Here is a 19,750-nt window from a genome sequence, read left to right as displayed (position 1 = left end):
ACTGCTGCAGGAAAGCTGTGTTTGTTGTCAACTGTGACAATATTCACATTTCTTTGTCTCCAGCCAGACAAACAGATGCAGAGATGTTTTTTTTCTATTATGCTATTGAAGTACATCAGGAAGAGTATAACTTCTCAAGCATAAAATTACGTGGTATTGCTTTTTCTATTAGTTTCTTTAAACCCATGTGTGCATGAGTAGATGTTTAAAATACCACAGTAAATAGATGGTGGAAAGTGGCTAGATTTATAAATGACACAAAGGGACAAAATGCTTACTCTTCTTTGCACTAGAACAATGCAAGTGACTTTTATACAAGGGACATCACCATTTTCCTAGGAAGTAGATAACACCTGAGTATTAAAATCTCAACTATTCTTTCTTTAATATTGATATGGTCTCTTAATCACAGGGCAATGATCATTATAGTCAGCTGTGCTCCAAATTGTGGAAGAGAGAGGAGTTTTCGCCTAGTTGTAGCATGATCCATCCCTTATCTTACAATATCTTGAGCTTTCATTGCCCAAACTACAAGCAAATGGGGAAATGGCAAGTGCTTTTTTATGATGTGGTGAAAAGAACAGTCAGTTCAGAATTTAAGTTCAGTTTGTTAAAGAAGCCTTGGCCAGTTCCAGGATCTTACTTTTCCTGCCCAGTTACTGTGATCATGTCCTGAGGGTGTGTCCCTGGCACACATGAGAAGATCATCCCTTGTCAGTGCTCTCCAGCTGGATGTGGTTGTCCTTGTCTCCACTGTGTTGCTGTTACTCTACACATGAAAAACAGACAGCTGAGAGTTGCACGTGAAAAACCTCCATGGCTGAGCCTCATGACATCCCCCTTCACATTTGGGCTGCCAAAATGCAGACGTGCAGAACGTTTCCACTGGCTCGTATTGCTGCCTTATCACAGGAGACAAATATAGCCTAGGGAAAGCATGCTGAGAAAGGCTACCTACAGCCGTGAGAGAAAGAGAGAATCTGGAGTAATTCCATGTGGGAGGGAAGATCAGAGTGTGGGAATTATGTCCTGCATAGGTGCTTCTGACACATCCCCTTGTAGTGTCAGGTGGGCAGCCAAGGGTGTTTGTGCCTGCACATGGCTGCCCAGGTACCTACTGGGAGCCATGACTTAGGCTGAGAAGTACCTGGGATTATTTTAGGACAAGTCTCTACCCAAAGAGACTGCAAACTCTCTACAAGCTAATTCCTGTAAAGAAAGGCATTTTTTATCTACTATGTCTTGCAAACTGGTCTCATAGGCTATTTATTCTAGAAACTATAGAACCCCACACAGTGTTCATTCATGTTGCTGATCAATCCTCATTTTATCCTCAGGTGAATTTCAGCTCTACCAATCACAGTTGTGTTCACAGTTTTTGCACACTACAAATTGACTGCTGCACTCATCAGTCAACATTATTTTCATATCTAATGCTACAGATTGAAACAGTGCAACATATGCTCTTACGAAAACATTCAACTTTGAGAAAATATTTATTTTTTTTCAGAAAATCTACAATAAAAGAATATGGCTTCTCTTTTAAGAAGAGATATAGCATATAAAACATTATCCTCAGCTGTGTGGTATTGCCAGTCAGGAAAAACTAATACATGCATTGAGGGGAGAACTACTTTTGAAGGAAACAGGAATTACTCTCTTTATAACCATTGTCAGGAACACAAGGAACTTTTTCCACTTTTTTCTTTACTACAACAGTGTAGGGTTTGTTTGTTTTTTTTTTTAATTATGCCAGTTTTCCTAATAGGCACATCATATTCCTACCAATAGTTCATACTTTCCTCAGAGCAGTTCTTACGGAGACATCTGCAGCTGCTTTACATCCTGCAATGATGTGAGTACCTAGAATTGTTGCTACCACTTGTATCATGATAGTGCATGTAAGTGTCACTCAGCATTAGATTCCTGATGTTTTAAACATTGTCCCACCTCTAAATACTCTTGTTTTTAGAGAGAGAATAATCCTACATAAGAATAAAATCAGAATCACAGAATTGTTTAGTTTGGAAAAGATCTCTCAGGTCATCAAGTCCAACCTCTAACCCAGCACTGCCAAGTCCACCACTAAACCATGTCCCAAAGTGCCACACCTAAATGGCTTTTAAATAACCCCAGGGATGCAGATTCAACCACTTCCCTGGACAGCCTGTTCCAGTGCCCGAAAACCCTTTCAGTGAAGAAATGTTTCCTAATATCCCATCTAAACTTTCCCTGGCACAAGTCTCAGACATTTTCTCTCATCCTATTGCTTGTTACTGGGAGAAGACCAGCCCCCACCTGGCTGCAGCCTCCTTTCAGGCAGCTGTAGAGAGTGATAAGGTCTCCCCTGAGCCTCCTCTTCTCCAGGCCAAACACCCCCAGCTCCCTCAGCTGTTCCTCACAGGACTTGTGCTCCAGGCCCTTCCCCAGCTTCATTTCCCTTCTCTGGACTTGCTCCAGCCCCTCAAGGTCTCTCTTGTTGTGAGGGGTCCAGAACTGGACACAGCATTCGAGGTGTGGCCTCACCAGTGCCGAGTACATGTGGACAATCCCTGCCCTGGTCCTGCTGGCCACCCGATTGCTGATCCAGGCCAGGATGCCCTTGGCCCTCTTGGCCACCTGGGCACTGCTGGCTCATGTTCAGCTGCTGTCACCAGCACCCCCAGCTCCTTTTCCCCTGGGCAGCTTCCCAGCCCCTCTGCCCCAGCCCGTAGCACTGTCTGGGGTGGTTGTGACCCAAGGACAGAACCAGTCACTTGGCCTTGTTGGACCTCACACCATTGGCCTCAGCCCACGGATCCAGCCTGTCCAGATCCCTCTGCAGAGCCTTCCTGCCCTCCAGCAGATCAACACTCCCACCCAGGCTGGTGTCACCTGCAGACTGACTGAGGGTGCCCTCCATCCCCTCATCCAGATCATTGATAAAGATTTGGAACAGGACTGGGCCCAACACTGAGCCCTGCAGGACACCACTGGTACCGGCTGCCGGCTGGATGGAATCCACTCGCCCCCAGTCTCTGGCCTCAGCCATCCAGCCACTTCTTTACCCAGTGAACAGTGCACCTGCCCACTCCATGGGAAGCCAGCTTCTCCAGGAAAATGTGGTAGGAAATGGTGTCAAAGGCTTTGCTGAAGTCCAGGTAGGAAACATCAATAGCCTTTCCCTCATCCACTAAGCAGGTCATTTTGTCATTAAAGGAGATCAGGTTCATCAAGCAGGACCCGCCTTTCATTAACCCGCATCTGGTCCCCTGGTTGTCCCATTTGTGCCACATAATGGCACTCAAGATGATCTGCTCCATGACCTTCCTAGGCACTGACACCAGGCTGACAGGCCTGGAGTTCCCTGGATCCTCCTTCCTGACCTTCTTGTAGATAGGTGTCACATTTGCTAACCTCCAGTCATCTGGGACCTCCCTGGTGAGCTAGGACTGCTGATAGCTGTAGTATTTTATTTTAAATACTGCTGGAGAGTAATCTCTCAATTATTTTCAACCCATTCTCTACTACACTAAGTTTAGAGGATGCTGTGGCTGTACAAAGCTCTTGTTTCTATTATTTGCTCTTAAAAAAGGCAACTTGTAAATGCATTGTATAACACATTAAAACTAATCTGAATATCCACTACTCCCATTCACCCATTATTTCAGCCACTTAAGGAATTCCTAGTTGTACGAGTGGAGTGTGTTCAAAATACCAGGGCATGATCAGTCTGTGAGGTGACTCCTCTGTGCTATTCACAGTGTGAGGGACCTGTGGCATTTGCATGAACAGCTGAGAGACTCCACGACCCTGAATCCTAAGGACAAACTATTTGTTGTTCAAAGGCTGGAAGCCTGGCCTGTCTCAGCAAAGCCTGTTTCCTGTGTGCTAACATGACTGCCATGGTGCTATTTTCTGTTATTTGTTTTTGTTCCTGTCTAGATTTTCCTTCTTTTTTTTTTGGCTAAAAACACTAATTAAATGGGACCCAAACTTGCAAACTTTAGCCCCCTTGATACTGCATTATTTTGCCCAGCTTAAGGCAAAAGGTTTGGTACTCAGTTTGTCTTATTTTTTGTTTTTACAATAACTTTCCTATACAAATTTATAGACAATGTTAAAAAATATTTTTTTTTCTCTTGCTATAGAGAGTGAAAAATAATGCCAGATTTCAATACTGGAGGGAGTTATACAGCTATCTCTTATTTTTTGCCCTTTTACAAAAGTTACTTAATTCCTCCTAAATACTGACAGTATTAAGAATAGTTACCCAGAGCAGAGGATCTCTGGCTGGTTTGAGGGCTGAGGCTGTGGACATCTGCCCTAAGTGAGGATATTCAGGAATTACTGCTGCCAGATAAGAGTGTCATAGACAATTCAATTTGTTGCAGGGTTTCCCCACCTGCAAACCGAGGTACAGCACTCTGCTGTATAAAAAAACAACACTCTACTACTCCAAGAGATAATGAGCTTCAGGTTTAAGTCATCATGAAAATAGGAAAAAGATAGAAAAAAATACTACTGGCTGGAAGTTCAATTACTAAACTATTAAATTAATTTTCTTTGTATTTTTTATGGGGTTTTGTGGAGGGCTGTGAGCCCTTGGCACAAGAGCCCTCTGCACTCCCTTGGAGGAGAGATACCTGATGCCAAAAAGACTCTCCCAGAGATAGGCAGCCTTCCTGCAAGGTCATGGTGGCAAAGTGAACCACCCCCAGCATGCCTTGTTTCTATATGGTAGTAGCCTGTACCCCGTTGGCTGGTTGGTTTCTACCCCACCCCCTGCCTTTCCCATTAAAAGCCCCTGTTTCTGCCCCTGACTAGGGAGTTTTTGTCCCGGGCCTTCCCATCACAGGGGCTGGTAGACAATAAAAGCTGCCTCTGTGGAATTGCCATACGAGGCTCCTGTCTCTCTGTCCCCTTGGGTAATTTCACACAGAACTGAATCACAAGAGCTGGAATCACTTGCAGCAGAGAAGTTGCTCCACTTGCTGAAATCCCCTGCTGCCCAGGGAGGTCTGCCATCACCCCTGGAAGAGCTGTTCTCTGTAGGACGCTCTGTCTAGGAAGGTCCCGGCACACCGGTGCTGAGCAGCATCCCCCCTGCAATAGGTATTGATTAACTCCCCTGAGCCTCTGAAAATCCCAAATGTAGTCTGCATGTGGGCTGAACTCAAGAGGAAAGCCTCCTGAAACAGGACTTTTAAAATTAATTAGGTATATGATATAAATCACACAGGGAATTAACAGTATTTGCTATACAGGAACAAACCTTTCGTGCATACTCATGATTTTTTTTTTTTTAATGAATCCATAATATGATTTTTTGTCATTATTTAAGAGCTAGAATAAATGCCACATTGCAACCTATTAAAAATAAATAGAAGAAAATTCTGAAGTGCAAAACTTCATTAAACTACAACACCCTTTTTGTTGATTTTCTGTATAATTTTGTCAAATAGCAGCACAAGATAAACACTTTCCAAATCCAAGTCTGAACTGATAGCTTTGTTTCTCTCTAATTGTTGTGTCAATTTTACCCACTGGAGAAATTGAGGGTAGCCTGGAACAATTCCTGGTGGTCAATAAACAAATTAACTAGTTAAAACTCTGTATGCTTGAGCAGAAAACTGTTCTATATTCTGAAAAGGAAAGATAGTATCTTTGGTTTGTTGCTAGTAATCTTCGAAAAACAATTCAAATCTTAGTTTTTAGTTTAATTTCTGGTTTTTGAAAGGGTTCCTAGAAAGGCCAGTGACTTTTGGCCCTGTTATCTTTTTGGAAATTAATGCTGGATATTTGTTATGGTTATTTGTTAGTGTGTGTAATTCTTTTAGTACAAACAGGCGAAATAATCTTTTATATACAAGGGCCCATATACAAGGCAAGCATGATAACAGCACTTAACTGAATCAGTAACTAAAATAACATTTGCTGAAGAATACCACACTGGAGCCAGCACGCGAGTTGTTTATTGGCACTGGTTAGTTCACAGCACTCAACTTATTCCCCTGAGGAAAACACAACACTTGTACTACAAGTACTACACAGGGAGTACTCAAAACATTAACTGTTTAGATACTGGAGAAGAAACTAAGGTATGAGGCGATCAGTGAGATCATGCAGAGGTTGTAAAAGTTCATCTGCACACAAGGATAGTCAGGAGTGAATAGGAAGTTGGTTTAGAATTGTTGTCGCTGTTGTGATGAATCCTGGTAATGCAGGAGGGCAGGGGAGCATCAGGCATATCCTTAGGTCAGGCTGGTAAGGGAAATAGCCTACAGCCCTTCAGGTAATTCACCCTGAGTTGTGCCAGATAGCCCCAAATGTGTCAGTGTCTGTTTAACACTGCAAAGGAGGGTGAATGAACAGAAAAGCGAGTTTTTCACCAGGTTTCAGGTGCCAAATAAGCACTGCTCTGGCTCTATTGAACCAGGAAGGTACTGTTAAAATGAGGAGCTAGTTCAAAGCAAGAATAATTGCCTGAATGTTATATTGGCTGTTGGAGAATGTGCTTCATAAAATGACTTAATGATAGAGGTCATGGGTGTGGTTGAAGCCGCAGCATCTCTGAACACACTTAAAGATAAGCTGTTCCAATCTAAAACACTTGTCTGAGTGTTTGCCTGAAGATAATTGTCCAACAAAGAGTTTGTATTTTGTTTCCACTCAAAGATAGATCTGCTTACTCATAAGTTCTTTCTTCATTTTTAATGAGGCACTGTAATTAAAAATTAATAAGGTTTATTTAGAGAAAAAACCAGCTATTTCTGTGAATCTCTGCACTATTATTAAACTGAAAGAGGGCGGGTTTAGTTTAGATATCAAGAAGAAATTCTTTACTGTGAGGATGGTGAGGCACTGGCACAGGTTGCCCAGGGAAACTGTGGCTGCCCCATCCCTGGCAGTGCTCAAGGCCAGGTTGGATGGATCTTTGGACAACCTGGTCTGGTGAAAGGTGCTCATAGCAGGGGAGTTGGAACTGGATGATTTTTAAGGTCCCTTCCATCCCCAAACTGTTCTAGGATTCTATGATTATGCTTTTTGCATGAATTTTAATAGCACCACCTTAGACTATTTTTACAAAGAATTTTTGTTGTTGTTGTTAAGTGATGTCTTCTATGAAATGATAGAATGGAGTTCTTTATTCCACAAGAATAAAATAACAGTTTTCTCTGGAGGTGATTTTCTCCAATTTTTTCCCCTCAACCTTTCCCAACGTGCTTCAGAAAGGGATTGGTGGCTTCCTCCCACATGTATACTGTTTTTCCTGTCTTCTTCCAAGAGCAGAATTTGATAGGAACCAGAAGTCATAGTTTAATGCATCTTGTTTAGCTAACTCTAAATCACAATGAGAATTTGCTTTATTAGCATTTTTTTTTCCCTAAGATTTCCTGTTTATAATTGGTCTCATTAATAACTTTCAAATACACAGGAAAGTGAAATTTTCCTGCTTGATGCCTAAATTTATATGCCTAACTATTCTAACTTTGAACATAGGCTGTGGCTGTTCAGAACTTTCAAAACTTTGGGGGTTTTTGCATCTGTGTTTCTAGATGCAAACGAAGGCACAAAGCTGCAGAGTGATCTACAGTAGCAAACCATGATTTTGAGGAAGAGAGCACTTCACTGATGAGAAAGAGAGGTCTGTGTGAAGCAGCTGAATAAGAGGAGCGAGAAACAAATGACAAAAGTAGGAAAGAAAAATGAAAGCTCCCGCATAAATGAATATCTGTTAAAAACAACTGAATTCTGAAGTGTCAGTGCTTTACTACAAAACCAAAACCTGTCTGCATCCTGTAGACAAAGTCAAATTCCAAGGCAAGCATAAAAACTGATTTTTCCTTGAGTTAAGAATATTGCCCTTGTCTCTCTGGAAGTCAATTTTACATAATCAAAATGCTTTCAAAATATTTCCAGTCACCTACTGAATGTGCTAGTGGCTGCCAGCATCTAACTTGGTGTCTCATTTCTAATAGATATACTGAAATAATGAAGTAGGAAACTCGCTTCTTGTGAAATGGAAACAGTCAGGAGTAAGACAAATAAGATCTAAAGGGACTTCAGTGGAAAATTAGGTCGCATTTGCGCCATGCAGATAAACATGGCTGTCTACCTGTTAGTCTCATATTCTCTTTGCCTTTTCTGTACTTTGAAAAGTAATTTTGCTTTCACAAAGCTTTGTGAAATTACAGTTTTGTTCCTCTGTGACTTGCTCCAAAGCCCACAGGATTAGCAGAGAGAGTCTGGGTAAGAAGTCCTTTGATACCCCAATCACATCTAAGCCTTTCCTAAGAAAAGGATCGAACTACGTCTTAGCAGTATTTTGTGAAGTCAAAGAATGGCTGTTTCGCCATTTGTCAGTGAAAAAGAAACTGTTATTTGATGCTTTAGTGAGGACAAACAGTATATATCCACATAATTCACTTGATTTCATTGTAACAGCAGGGACAAAATTGGAACACTGTTATTGGAAGTTTAAGTTATTTAAAGAGTTTGTGTGTGTGTGCATGTCCCTGTTTATTGCTATGAATGTTCAGCTTACCAATTTCAGTTTACAGACTGTTTTGATTTCTGTCAGTCTGGGTTTTTTCTGTATTTCATTAAGTTATTAATTATAATTGAAGATTCTTCTCCATTTAATCCATCATCTTTCTGTTCAGGGTGCCAACACATTTCTGACTCAGCTTTAGCACTGTCACAGGTGCAGATCTGTCGTAGGACCTGAACCAAAACCGTTGATTTTAAGCCACCACATTATGTAATCCAGCCTGTGTCTGAAAAATCATTGAAAATACAAATTTCAAATTCAAAATCATGGAGTTTCGTGATGTTTTGTTGTATGAGATACATGTTTTTTTAAATGTAATGATTGACACTTTGTAGTAAAGAAAGATTGTCTAAAGGTTCAGAAGACATGCAGAGGTTGGGGATGTTAGCTCAGTTCTTGGATTTCTTTGGAGATGTTGGCAAACTTTAATTTCTGTGTTAAATTCTCTGACCACAGTTATTTCTTCCTCAAATCTTAACCATGATTTCAGCCTCCAGAGTGTAAACTGTCAAGAGTTCATTGCTGCTCTTTGTTCATGTGTAACACAGAGATCTTGTGTCACTTGGGGACTCAGGAAATGCTAGAATGTAAATGGCTTTTAAATTATCTGCATGTAAACTGCTCATACTGTTTATTAAATAACTATTAGGATAACAGAGCTGAGCTTGACCAGAAGCTCAAATGAATGCTGGATTGTGTCCAAAACTTAAAATAATAATAGTCTTTCCAGTGTGGGTGTAACTTTCACATTTGAGAATACATATGCACGGGATTTGGCTTGGGGTTTGTATTTTAATTTTTATTCTTAACCACACTGCTGTAGCTCCAAAAGACCATATATAGGAAATAATGTTCCATGCAGAGAATTGCTTTTTCTTTGCTCCTGTCCGACAGCAAGGTCAATAAAAGCAGCATGACAAAAGTCATTTTCAGGTCTATTAGTGGAGCTGTCTGTCCTAGAAATTGAATGTACTCTGTTACATTGAAGGAAGAAGAAGGAAATTTTTCATTTGTGGGGTCATTTCCCTTAGAAGCATTTACCCAACTTGTAGCTTTTGCATTTTGAAGAGTGAAGCCTGGATATATGGGCATTATCTGTTTGCATTTCTCTTTGTAAGATGTGGCAAGTTGTGCTAAATACTCAGCAAGGCAATGGAGAAGCATGACTAGGAATGAAAAGAGCTCCAAGGGAAAGGATTTGGTTATGAATCCTTATGTTGAGTATTTCATGGCTACACACCAGAGCCTGTGCTGGGAATTGTGTGCCAGGTGCAGATTTCTGATGCACATCACATTTTACTTTCCAGTACTATCCCCTAGCAGGGAGGTATTTGATCAGAGTTTTTGTTTGGCTTTGGGTCAGCTGAGCCTAACTTCTACTCAAGAAAAAAAAGGGGGGTTGGAAAGTTTGATTTGTAGATTATTTTGGTGTCCATAAAAATGCCTAGGGAGTAATTTGAAGCCCACTCAAATTAATGGTCTGATTGTCAGAGACTGCTGCAGTCTTGGTGAAGGGGGAAAAACAGTTAGGGTTTAACTCATTTTAGGGGTAAAAAAAGGGTAAGGCACAAACACAACAGCTGTTCAGGACATGATGTTGAAATCTCCTTTGGGAAGAGGGTATGACTGAATATGTGACAATCTAATAATATCTTTATCATAGAGGAGAAAAAAGCCAAAGATGAAAAGGTTGAAAGAACACACTTTATGCAATCCATAATTCCTCTGGCATCACTAATTTAGTGCCGGGTTTTCAGTGTTCTGTCATATTAGCGATGCATAAAGCGCTTAGTACCGAGTCCCGAGAGCTGGGACACTGGGGTCTGGTGCTCTGGGGTACCGAGGGCTGTCACGGTGCGTTCGCATCGGTCCCAGCCGCGTCAGTGAAGGGACGTCCCGCCCCCGTCCCCGCCGAGCGCTGCCCCGGCGCCCCGCTCGGGGCTGTCGGCAGGCGCTGCGCTGCGCGGGGCGGGCGGGGGCGGTGCCGGGGCGGGGCAGCTCTGGGGCGGGCGGAGCGCGGGGCCGGGGCCGCGGCCGGGGCCGCCGCCGCTCCCGGCAGGTGCGGGCAGAGCCGCGGCCGCGCCGGCCCCGCCTGATGTGCGCGGAGGCGGAGGCGGCGCCCGGCTGCGCGCAGGGTCCCGCCATGGCCCTGGCGTTCTGCGGCGATGAGGGCAACTCCACCGCCTACAACGTGGACCACGGCGTGCTCAACAACGGCTGCTTCGTGGACGCGCTCAACGTGGTGCCGCACGTCTTCCTGCTCTTCATCACCTTCCCCATCCTCTTCATCGGTGGGTGCCTGCGGCTCTTCCTTGCCCTTTCCGCATGTGCCTCTCCTATTTCCCCCGCCTTTTCCTTCTGCTCCTCCACCCGCGGTGGTGCCTTGCCGTGTCCCCCCGCCCGGCTTTGTGTCGCCGTGGGTTTCCCTTCCCCGCGCGGCCGCGTGTGTGCCGCGTTTCCCCCCGTCCGCCTGGCCTCCCCTTGCCGTGTCCCCCGGCCTGGCCCTGTCCCCTGAGCCGCGCGGGGAGGCTGCGGAGGGTGTTGGGATGCGGTGCGAGCTGCGGGATGCTCCGGTGGCCGCCTCTCCCCGGGCTGCCCCCGCACCGCCCGCTCTCCGCCCGGGCAGCGGGGCCCATCTCCGTCCGTCGGGGCAGCCCGCGGGGCTCTCCGCAGGTGAAACCCCTTGCGCAGGCAGGGCAGGGATGGGTGATGCTGGAGGAGACCGCAGGATTTGCCTTGCCGGTTTTGACCGGCAGCGCGGGAAGCAGAAATAAATGTGCTCTTAAAGCCCAGGAAACCTGACAAGTAAGTGTTGCGTTATGAAACATTACTCCCAGCAATTACTGCGGGGTCACACCGCCGGGCAGCCCCCCCTCATTACGAGTCCTGCCCGGCGGCAGTGGCTCCTGCGGTACCTGCGGAGGGTGTGATTTGATGTCACAAGCCTGGCGGGGCCGGTAGGTGGCCCGGTGGTTCAGCGCACGGGGCTCTCACTGCTCCGGGTACCTTTCTCTCCAGCCTGGGCCGGCCCGCGGAGAGCCACGGCACGGGCTGGGGTAACACTCGCTCCTGTGTAAAGGGTCCGGTGAGGGAAAATCAGCTACCACTACTGTGGAAGCGGGGTCAACTGAAGAGCTGCTTCGGGTCCTCTGCGTTTGTCTGGAATCTCTCAGTATTGCTAATTTTTAGCGAGATAAAGCTTCACACCTTCTCTTTTTTTTTTTTTTTTTTTCCTAACTCTTTAAAAGAATCGAAGGGAAAAGAAGTAGTGCATTTATTGTAGTGTTTGTGTGTGTTTGCCAAAATGTTAATTTGTTGTTCATTTAAGCTGTGAATAGATTTGGAAAATGTTTAGTGCATCTAATTGCTTGATAGTAAGTTGCCAGAAGTATAGGAATTTAAGGCTTTGTCCTGTCTGCATTATTGATTTTATTCCATATGAAGTGAGGTAGTGAGAACACAGTCCTGATAATATTCAAATGCATGTGTGTTTAACAACACAGCTGTGTCAATGTTGGTATGCTAGGTTGTTACATATGTGTTTTGGGGTTTTTTGTATGCAGGAACTTTGTGTGTCACTTTTGTTAAGAAAGCTCTCTATCATTCTCTTTTCTCTTTTAGGATGGGGAAGTCAGAGTTCCAAAGTACATATACATCATAGCACATGGCTTCATTTTCCTGGTCACAATTTGCGCTGGATATTGACTTTTATCCTCTTGTTTGTGCTGGTGTGTGAAATTGCAGAGGGCATAGTGTCTGATGGGTAAGTGTATATGTCTGCCTTCTCCTGGTAGCACTGAGCAGTTTAAACATTTCAGGGTAGATATTTTCTCCCTGTCTAAATTCTCATCTAAATCACATTCCTTGTGGTAATGAACATATAATCTGTTTTGTTAGTGATTAACCTACCAACCTTGTATCAGAAATTCCACAGACCTTGCCAAGTGATGTACACACACACAACTGACCTTAATCATTTTTAGTTCAGCTTAATGAACTATCTTTCCAAAGAGTAATCATAGATAAATCCTAATGAGTCAAGCAGATGGTGACATTTTCGTGATGTGTTTTATGTCCAAGGACCCAGTCCCACAGTCCTTACTGAGGAGGAACTCCCATGTGCACAGTAGGTCACACCATTCCCCCCCAAACTGAGTTCTCTTCATCTAAATAAAAGGAATGAATCTTCCTGGCCTTATGTCACACCCCACAGAGTTTCTTCTGATGATTGTGCACTGTATCTCCTCTGTTACCTGGAGCAGAGCAGCTCGCATTATGTGAGCATGATCCATCATCTGTTATTCAGCTTAGGATGTCTTATTCCAAGTGAAACAAGTGATACAGGAGAGTGATGTGTTATGAAAAAAGCTAATTATGTATAGCAATGAATATGATCTCTTCCTCTGAAGAGAGGCATGATTTTTCATAATGATTATGAATTTGAACCCAAGGATTATGAAATCGAAGCTCCTCATTAAATAGAACAAAACCTCCTTGATTAGCCATCTATATAACAAGTATCCACCAACCAGTGTGAAATGCACTGCAGTCTTCTGGTGTAGAAAATTATATCATCACTATTATTTTAACTTCTCTTAAACACATATAAATAGGATGTTTCTCGGTGCCAGTTTTTTTTTTTTAAAGGATTTTTTCTCTTGCTTATTCAGAGTTATCAGGGTGTGGGATGCTCAGAGCAGAATCTCCTGCTTTGAGTTTTCTCCCTTATTTTGCTCTTTAGCAATGCCTCTCATTATGTTTATTTGCTATTTAACTTGACTCAGAACACTGCTGTTAAGTAATAGGTGTCACCTGATGAGACAAATCTCGGAGCTCTACTGGGGGAGTGCCAGCCCACAGTCATGCTTCCCGAGCATTCAGCAGGCTGGCGAGGCCTCCAGTGAATAGAAGAGAGTTTTGAGACTCATCAGCTTTCTAAGAACCAAAATGGATCGTGCTGGTGAGTCCTTTTGACAGCAACTGGGTGCTCAAGGCTTTGGCATCTCAGCAATGGAAGCAGCCTATTGGAGGTACAGTTATATAGGGGAATTCCAGCAACTGTGAAATAAATAGACTTTAGAAAGCCTCCCACTGCTGCCGTGTTACCTACTGAAGCTTAGGCTGTCTGAAGAAATCTGTTCTTGTTGCTTTTTTTTGTCCTTGCTGAGAATTCAGCCCTGATGTACAAAACCTCCTGGCTTTACTAGGAATTTCAGAGAATCCTTTCTCATTTTGCTGTATTGACATCCAGCTATTGTCAGCAAGAGGAATTGAGTGTTCATGTCACAGACTGTCAGCATGGCTTCAGCCGGAGTTCACCACAATCTTCATTGAGGGAGAGCTCTCCTTTCTAGAGCAGAGATGCAGGAAATGGTTGTCCTGAGCTCCTGTGGTTCTGCTAGACATTTGGGAAGTTCTGCTCTCAGAAATGTGATGTCATTTGATGATCTCCCATCTCCCTCCCAGCACAGTTCTTTTTATCTCTCCAAGCTCCACAGAATTAGTGTTTGATGCAGAAAGAAGAAATCCATTCAGAGGACAAGGTGTGAATTTCCCTAAATGTTTGTGTCCTGAAGTTGTCATCTTGGTGCCTCTTCTCCTGAAGCTGGTTGGGAGACAGAGGAAGTTGTATGTCTTGGTAGCATAGGGCACCCAATTCTTTTTGTGAAAGAAAGAAAAGGGGAGAGGGAAGGAAGAGAAAGTAACTAGGAGGAAAGAGGGGGGAAATCATGTTACTGTTGAATGCTGCACAAACCAACAACATTGCCCCAAAGGGCTGTATTTGGCAGGACCCCTTCTGCTACTACCTGAAGCAAAGCATCAGCACAGTTTTGCTTTACAGGACAAAACATCAGGGTGTATGATTCTCTTATAGGGTTTTTTTTGGTGGCTTGCAGTTACTGAAGACAGACCTCACTGTAAGTAATTCCTGTGCTGTGGTGCTGTTCCTTCTCCCAAACTGAAAAAAATGAAACACTTCCACAAAATGCTTCTGTAGAAAATCTTGAACTGTGCTGTCAGTTGGTCTTATCTGCATATGTTGATGGACAGCTCCCAAACTAGTTTAGCTTAAATTAACTTCTCTCATTTTGGAGATGAGCTGCTTGTCCTAATTTAAACAATGTTCCAATTGGTTTCAGTAGGAAATAGGAGTACACACCTTTCATGTTAAGCACAGGGGAGGAATTTAAATCCACCTGTGTGATTTAGGAGCATAAATTCGATTAAAACTTGGAGAGGTTTGCATCCATAACTCATTCTAGAAAATCTTACATCAGAGCCGGGTACAGGGTACAATTAATGAATTAAAAGGGAAACATTTAAATAGGTGAGAGGTGACTCTAACCGATGTTTTTTTCTTTCAAAGGGTTTCCGAATCCCGCCATTTACACCTGTACATGCCGGCTGGGATGGCATTCCTGGCAGCCATCACATCAGTTGTCTATTACCACAATATTGAAACATCCAATTTCCCCAAGCTGTTAATAGGTATGTCTCAAAACCTACGAACCTGGAAGTGTGACTGTGGTGCTGTGTGTCTGCTCCCTCGGTGACAGGTCACTGCAATCCTGTACGACCAAAGCTACCCCTCTATGTATGCTCAAACAGTTCATTATTTTTAATGCTTCTAACTTCTAATAATATTCTGTGTAGAGTTCTCGGGGATCCAGTGAGCCAAAGGCTTCTCTAGGAAAAGCTGCTTCTGTGGGAAAAGTAGCCTGGGAAATTGTTAACTCTAAATCCAAACCCCCTGCTTGTCAGCATGTTGCGTGTAAGCATGATGTAAGAGTGAAGAAATCTTCGTGTGCACGGTCTGTTGAAATATGCAAGGAGTTAAGGAATGACATCCCTGACTTTCAGTTGTGAATATATTACTCTGCCTGCTTGCTTGTGCTTCATGTTCCTAAAACTCCCTTTGAAAACTGCTTTAAGACCTTTTGAATGAAAAATGCTATGTATGAGAACTACCTAGTCTGTTCTGTATTTTGCAAGAAAATGAATAAACTGTAGCTATAGAAGATCCACTGCTGCTGACAGTCATGAAGTTAGTGATGTGTTCTCTTCTGTTTAAGCAGACTGCAGGCTGGGGATGTCTACATGCTTAGACACATCCTGTTACCTGTTATTTCTTTGGTGGTTCTGGCTCATCAAATTTTGTTTGAGCTGGACTTCTCTGTCAATAGATCCTGCTAAAGTTTGTCTTGTGCCATTGTAGCTCAGTGTTTTAAAGCTTTGGTCTCGTTTTTGTCAGGTGGGGAAAAGTCAGTAATAACTAGATTTGAGAAAGTTTTAAATACTGAAGATTATTTTCAACTGTGTTTTGTGGTCAGAGAGAATCCTCTTCTGCAGAAGAAGGCTGTTCCTCTTGTAAAAAAAATTCCTTTCCGAAGACTTAGACTTCTATCCAGGCTTAGCAACCTTTATGTCTTCTCATTTGGGACTGCTTTTCTTCTTGTACCCTTCTTTTAAGTAGGATCTTCTTTATCCTTTATGAACAGGCAAGGTCATTTAGTTGCTTTTTAAGTAAGTCAACAGTCTTTTAATGCCTTCTCACAGGAAGGCATTACGCTTCAGGAAGCATTGCTAGACTGCTACAATTGCCTGTAAAGCAGGCAGTGGTTTTTGTGGTTTTGTTTTTGTGGTTGTTTTGTCGTTTGGGCTTTTTGTTGTTATTTCTGATGTATAATGCAGTGTTAAATAGTTTAGTGTCACTACCACATTCCTGCTGTTAAGTCTTCGAGAAGGGTAGCACAAAGTTACAGCTGATAGTTGATTACCCATTTTTGCATAATTCCTGCTCAGTGGAGATTTCTTTTTTATGATAATGTTTTTCAGTGTTTAGAGTGCTGATGCTGGATAAACTCTGGACAATCGTTGAATACTAAATAGTTGTACCAGTGAATACCAACACTTACTTAAGTATTATGGATGAATTTTAATTTTGCAAAAATTTCCAGGGAACAGACTCCCTCAGAAAATCTGATCTTAATAGCTCTTAGGCAAAAAAGAAAATCATATCATCACAGTCTTTCCCACTTAGTTTGTCTGATTTGAATTTTAATCCAAAGTCTTCGCAAGCTGATGGTCTTTGATTTTTATTTTACTTTCTCTTTTGTTTTTCTGTTATTTGTCTTAAGACAGATGTTTCTGGAAGTCTCTATCCTTTGCTCTTAACTGCACAAACTGTGAGGATTGTCATCTTTCAATCTTAATTGCAACTACTCTGTATTGACGTCTGGGATGAGGCAATGAGCACTTTATGCAAATGAGCCCAGTATGGATAGTTAAGTTATGCCTTTACTCAGCTGTCAACCTGTGGGGAAACACAAAAGGTGGAAAGGATTTTAGGTGTGAGAAATAAAAACAGGCTTCAGAAAACAAAGCAAAAGGATTTAGGATTCAGCTAAATCAGCTGTCCAGGGTCCCCATCCTGTTTGTCGACGAAGACGCTGACATCAACCCACTAGAGTGCAGTGTGGCCATGAAGCAGCTTTGGAGCCTCATTTTATGAGGTAAATGAGAACCACGAGGCAAAGCTAAAGTTGGTGATAAACTTTTTGCTGGGTGTATGGGAAACAGGGCTTGTGTGGAAGAGATCTAATATTGCATATGTACACACACAGAGTAAAGTAGAAGAGCTGATGTGACATCTTGCTGCTTCTGAGCATCAGTGAATTTCCAGCAAACTGTAGGGCATCATCTGCCTCAGCTGCAGGGTAAATGCTCACAGCTGCAAAGAATGGTAGCTGTTTAAAACAAAGGCTAACAGAGCCTCATCCAAAATCTATTACACCCAGCAGGGGAACTCCCACTGATGCAGTGCAGTGGACCCTTAAAGGTCTGTTCATTAATTCTGAACAGGGTGAAATTTTCCACTCTCTTGAAATTTTGAGATGTGTTCTTTTTTTAAATATCCTTTTCACTCTGTGCCTTAAAGAAACCAAAACCATTTGTAGCTCTTCATAAACAAGAGGCAGATGCCATGACAGACGTGGGGATTAGTGTGTTTCCTTGGGATATACAAAAGGAGGGCTCAAAGTTCCTCTACTGAGTCTGTCTTTCAGCTTTAGCCCAGGCACTTGGCTATTTTGAAGTAGTCATTCTTAGTATTTCTTATCAAAAAAAGTTGACAAGGTTTGGAATATTTATTCACTGAAGCTAATGATTGAGTCCACGGATGCAGTTGAGTGTCCCAACTATTGGAACACCTTGATCTGGTCTGAATATGTTTTTCTCCATATGATTTTGGTCTGTAATTGATTATATTTCAACAAATGTAACTGTTCCTATGCTCTTTACCAGGGCACTCTAATAATAATGCTGATTTTGATGCTCTTTGCTCCTCAGGGAAGCATAACATTTGTACAGTTTAGCAGGACTCATTTAAGAATAGTTTTCATACTGAATTGGAAAATCTGCTTTCTTTCTCAACATTCAAAATATGCTATTGAATGATAGCATCTAATTCCACTATTTTTTAAGTTAATTTCTTTGTTTTATAGATAAAAAACCTCAAAAATTAGTAGTAGGAGAAAATTTTGAAATAACAACCGGACTTTGAGTTTTTAATCTGAAATGGATGGTAGTGTGGGAACACATTAATTTTTTTATTTAAGAAAGCTGTCCTCTTTTTTAACCAATCTTAATCATATGGCTGCCTTACTACTACTACACAGGGATCTGTTTTTCTACTTTAAAATTCTGCTCCCTTTACATTGTAGTTGTTTCCCTTGGAATTAGTTTATTCTCTAAGATGGAACTTCCTGCATAAAAATAACGCTTATTGCTTAGCACAAAAAATTCTCTCCAAACAGACAGAGGTTAATTAATAAATCCCATCCAGTTAAGTGTGTGGCTTTTTAGATTTGGCATAATTCAATAAAGGTGTAGAAGAGTTTGAGTTGCATGTTGCCTTTTTTTCAGAGGTGTGGCCCAGGAAGGAATCTACCCCCTGGTGTTGTGGGTTGAGGTATCTTACATGGTCCAAGAAAAACCGAGGTCATTTAGGCATCTAGAGTAGGTCTAAAGCAATCCAGTAAATGCAAGCAAGCATGCCTCTGTGGTCTGATCACTTCACAGTTGAGACCAGTGGAAGTTCTCAGAAATAATTTCTAAAAACTCTCAGCCGAGATGTAGTCACCAGCCAGATGATGAAAACATCATCTGTAAAGAATAGAGCCATAATTGCATGTTCCAAGGAGCCTTATCTTGAGTGGCCTGTGAGCATTGTCCAGATCAGATTAGATACACTTGTGTTCAAAAATGACCAGCTAAGTAAATTCAAGTTTACTCCTTTACTGCTTCTAAGGAAGTGTGACAGCAAGTGGCCACATATCACCTGAGAATATTGTGTTTGGCACTTTTTAATACTTCTTAGATAAAAGATAAATTAATGTTAATAATAATAAAAGGTCATATTAACCCTTATTTAAACCCTAAATAGGAGAATGGCTCTGCTAGTTCTTATTTATAATTCCAAGCCGTACTCAAATGCCTGTGGGCTTGGTTGTTTTTTTGGAAGTCCTCTACTGGTGGATATTTTCAGTGTGCAACGTTTAAGTCCCTTTTATTCCAAGAGGGATGTGTTCTCAGCCTGCTGTTAGAAGAATTAGACAAAACAAGGATTAACAGATCAAGGTGGTTAAGAGTAGAACAGCATGGAATGTAATTCTTGGGTGAAGTGAGACTTTATAGTCAGAAGTATTGCAAATAGGGAGGAATAGTGCCTCAAAGAAAGAAAGCAGTCTGAAACAGGATGAGAAACAATCTAAGTTGGGAAGATGGTAGGAAACCTCACATAAAAAACCTGAAGTTTTATAAGAAAAATTTGCTAAGTACATCTTTTAAACCTTCTCTGCAACTGCATCAACCACTGAAGTACAGTGTGCAAATACCTGACCACTCTGTTTTCTTCTTATGAACTGGCCCGTTAATTTTAGAGGAAGAGAGGCTCCCTTGGCAAATGTCCTAATGCACGGTGTTCCTGTACTGTTCCATTTACTGTCCTCATTTAAAGGAGAGGTTTTAACTTGATTTCTGTAGAAGCAGGACTGGCAGTCCCAAATCTCACATGGATTCTCCGCATTGAATTTAGCTTTGCTTGGAAAGGGTAGCCCCAGAGCACATCTCCAGAGAGCTTTCTGGTGCCTCAGGGTAGCTGGAACACGACCAATTCTTTGAAATTTATGCAACTTCCTGATGATTATCCATTTTTAA

At 42.3% G+C, this 19,750-nt stretch overlaps 1 protein-coding gene across 4 annotated transcripts in view; it reads left to right on the top strand.

The window, feature by feature from the left end:
- Nucleotides 1-10,559: 10,559 nt before the first annotated feature.
- The window catches only part of ABCC8 (ATP binding cassette subfamily C member 8), a 73,716-nt gene continuing 64,525 nt past the window's right edge, over nt 10,560-19,750 (top strand). The window contains exons 1-3 of one of the 4 annotated variants that reach the window (XM_082284457.1): nt 10,560-10,824; nt 12,155-12,296; nt 14,901-15,022. In XM_082284457.1, the coding sequence (XP_082140583.1) occupies nt 10,629-10,824; nt 12,155-12,296; nt 14,901-15,022 (460 nt within the window). In that variant the 5' untranslated portion in view covers nt 10,560-10,628. Of the gene's footprint in view, nt 10,825-11,486; nt 11,590-12,154; nt 12,297-13,345; nt 14,452-14,900; nt 15,023-16,671; nt 17,047-19,750 lie in introns of those variants that run through there. The other 3 variants (XM_082284458.1, XM_082284459.1, XM_082284460.1) reach the window with 3 other exon arrangements.

This window comes from Coloeus monedula, assembly GCF_965178545.1.
Source record: "Coloeus monedula genome assembly, chromosome: 6".
Taxonomy (NCBI): domain Eukaryota; kingdom Metazoa; phylum Chordata; class Aves; order Passeriformes; family Corvidae; genus Coloeus; species Coloeus monedula.
The sequence above is the reverse complement of the archived record's forward strand: the minus strand, read 5'-3'. Positions and strand labels throughout refer to the sequence as shown.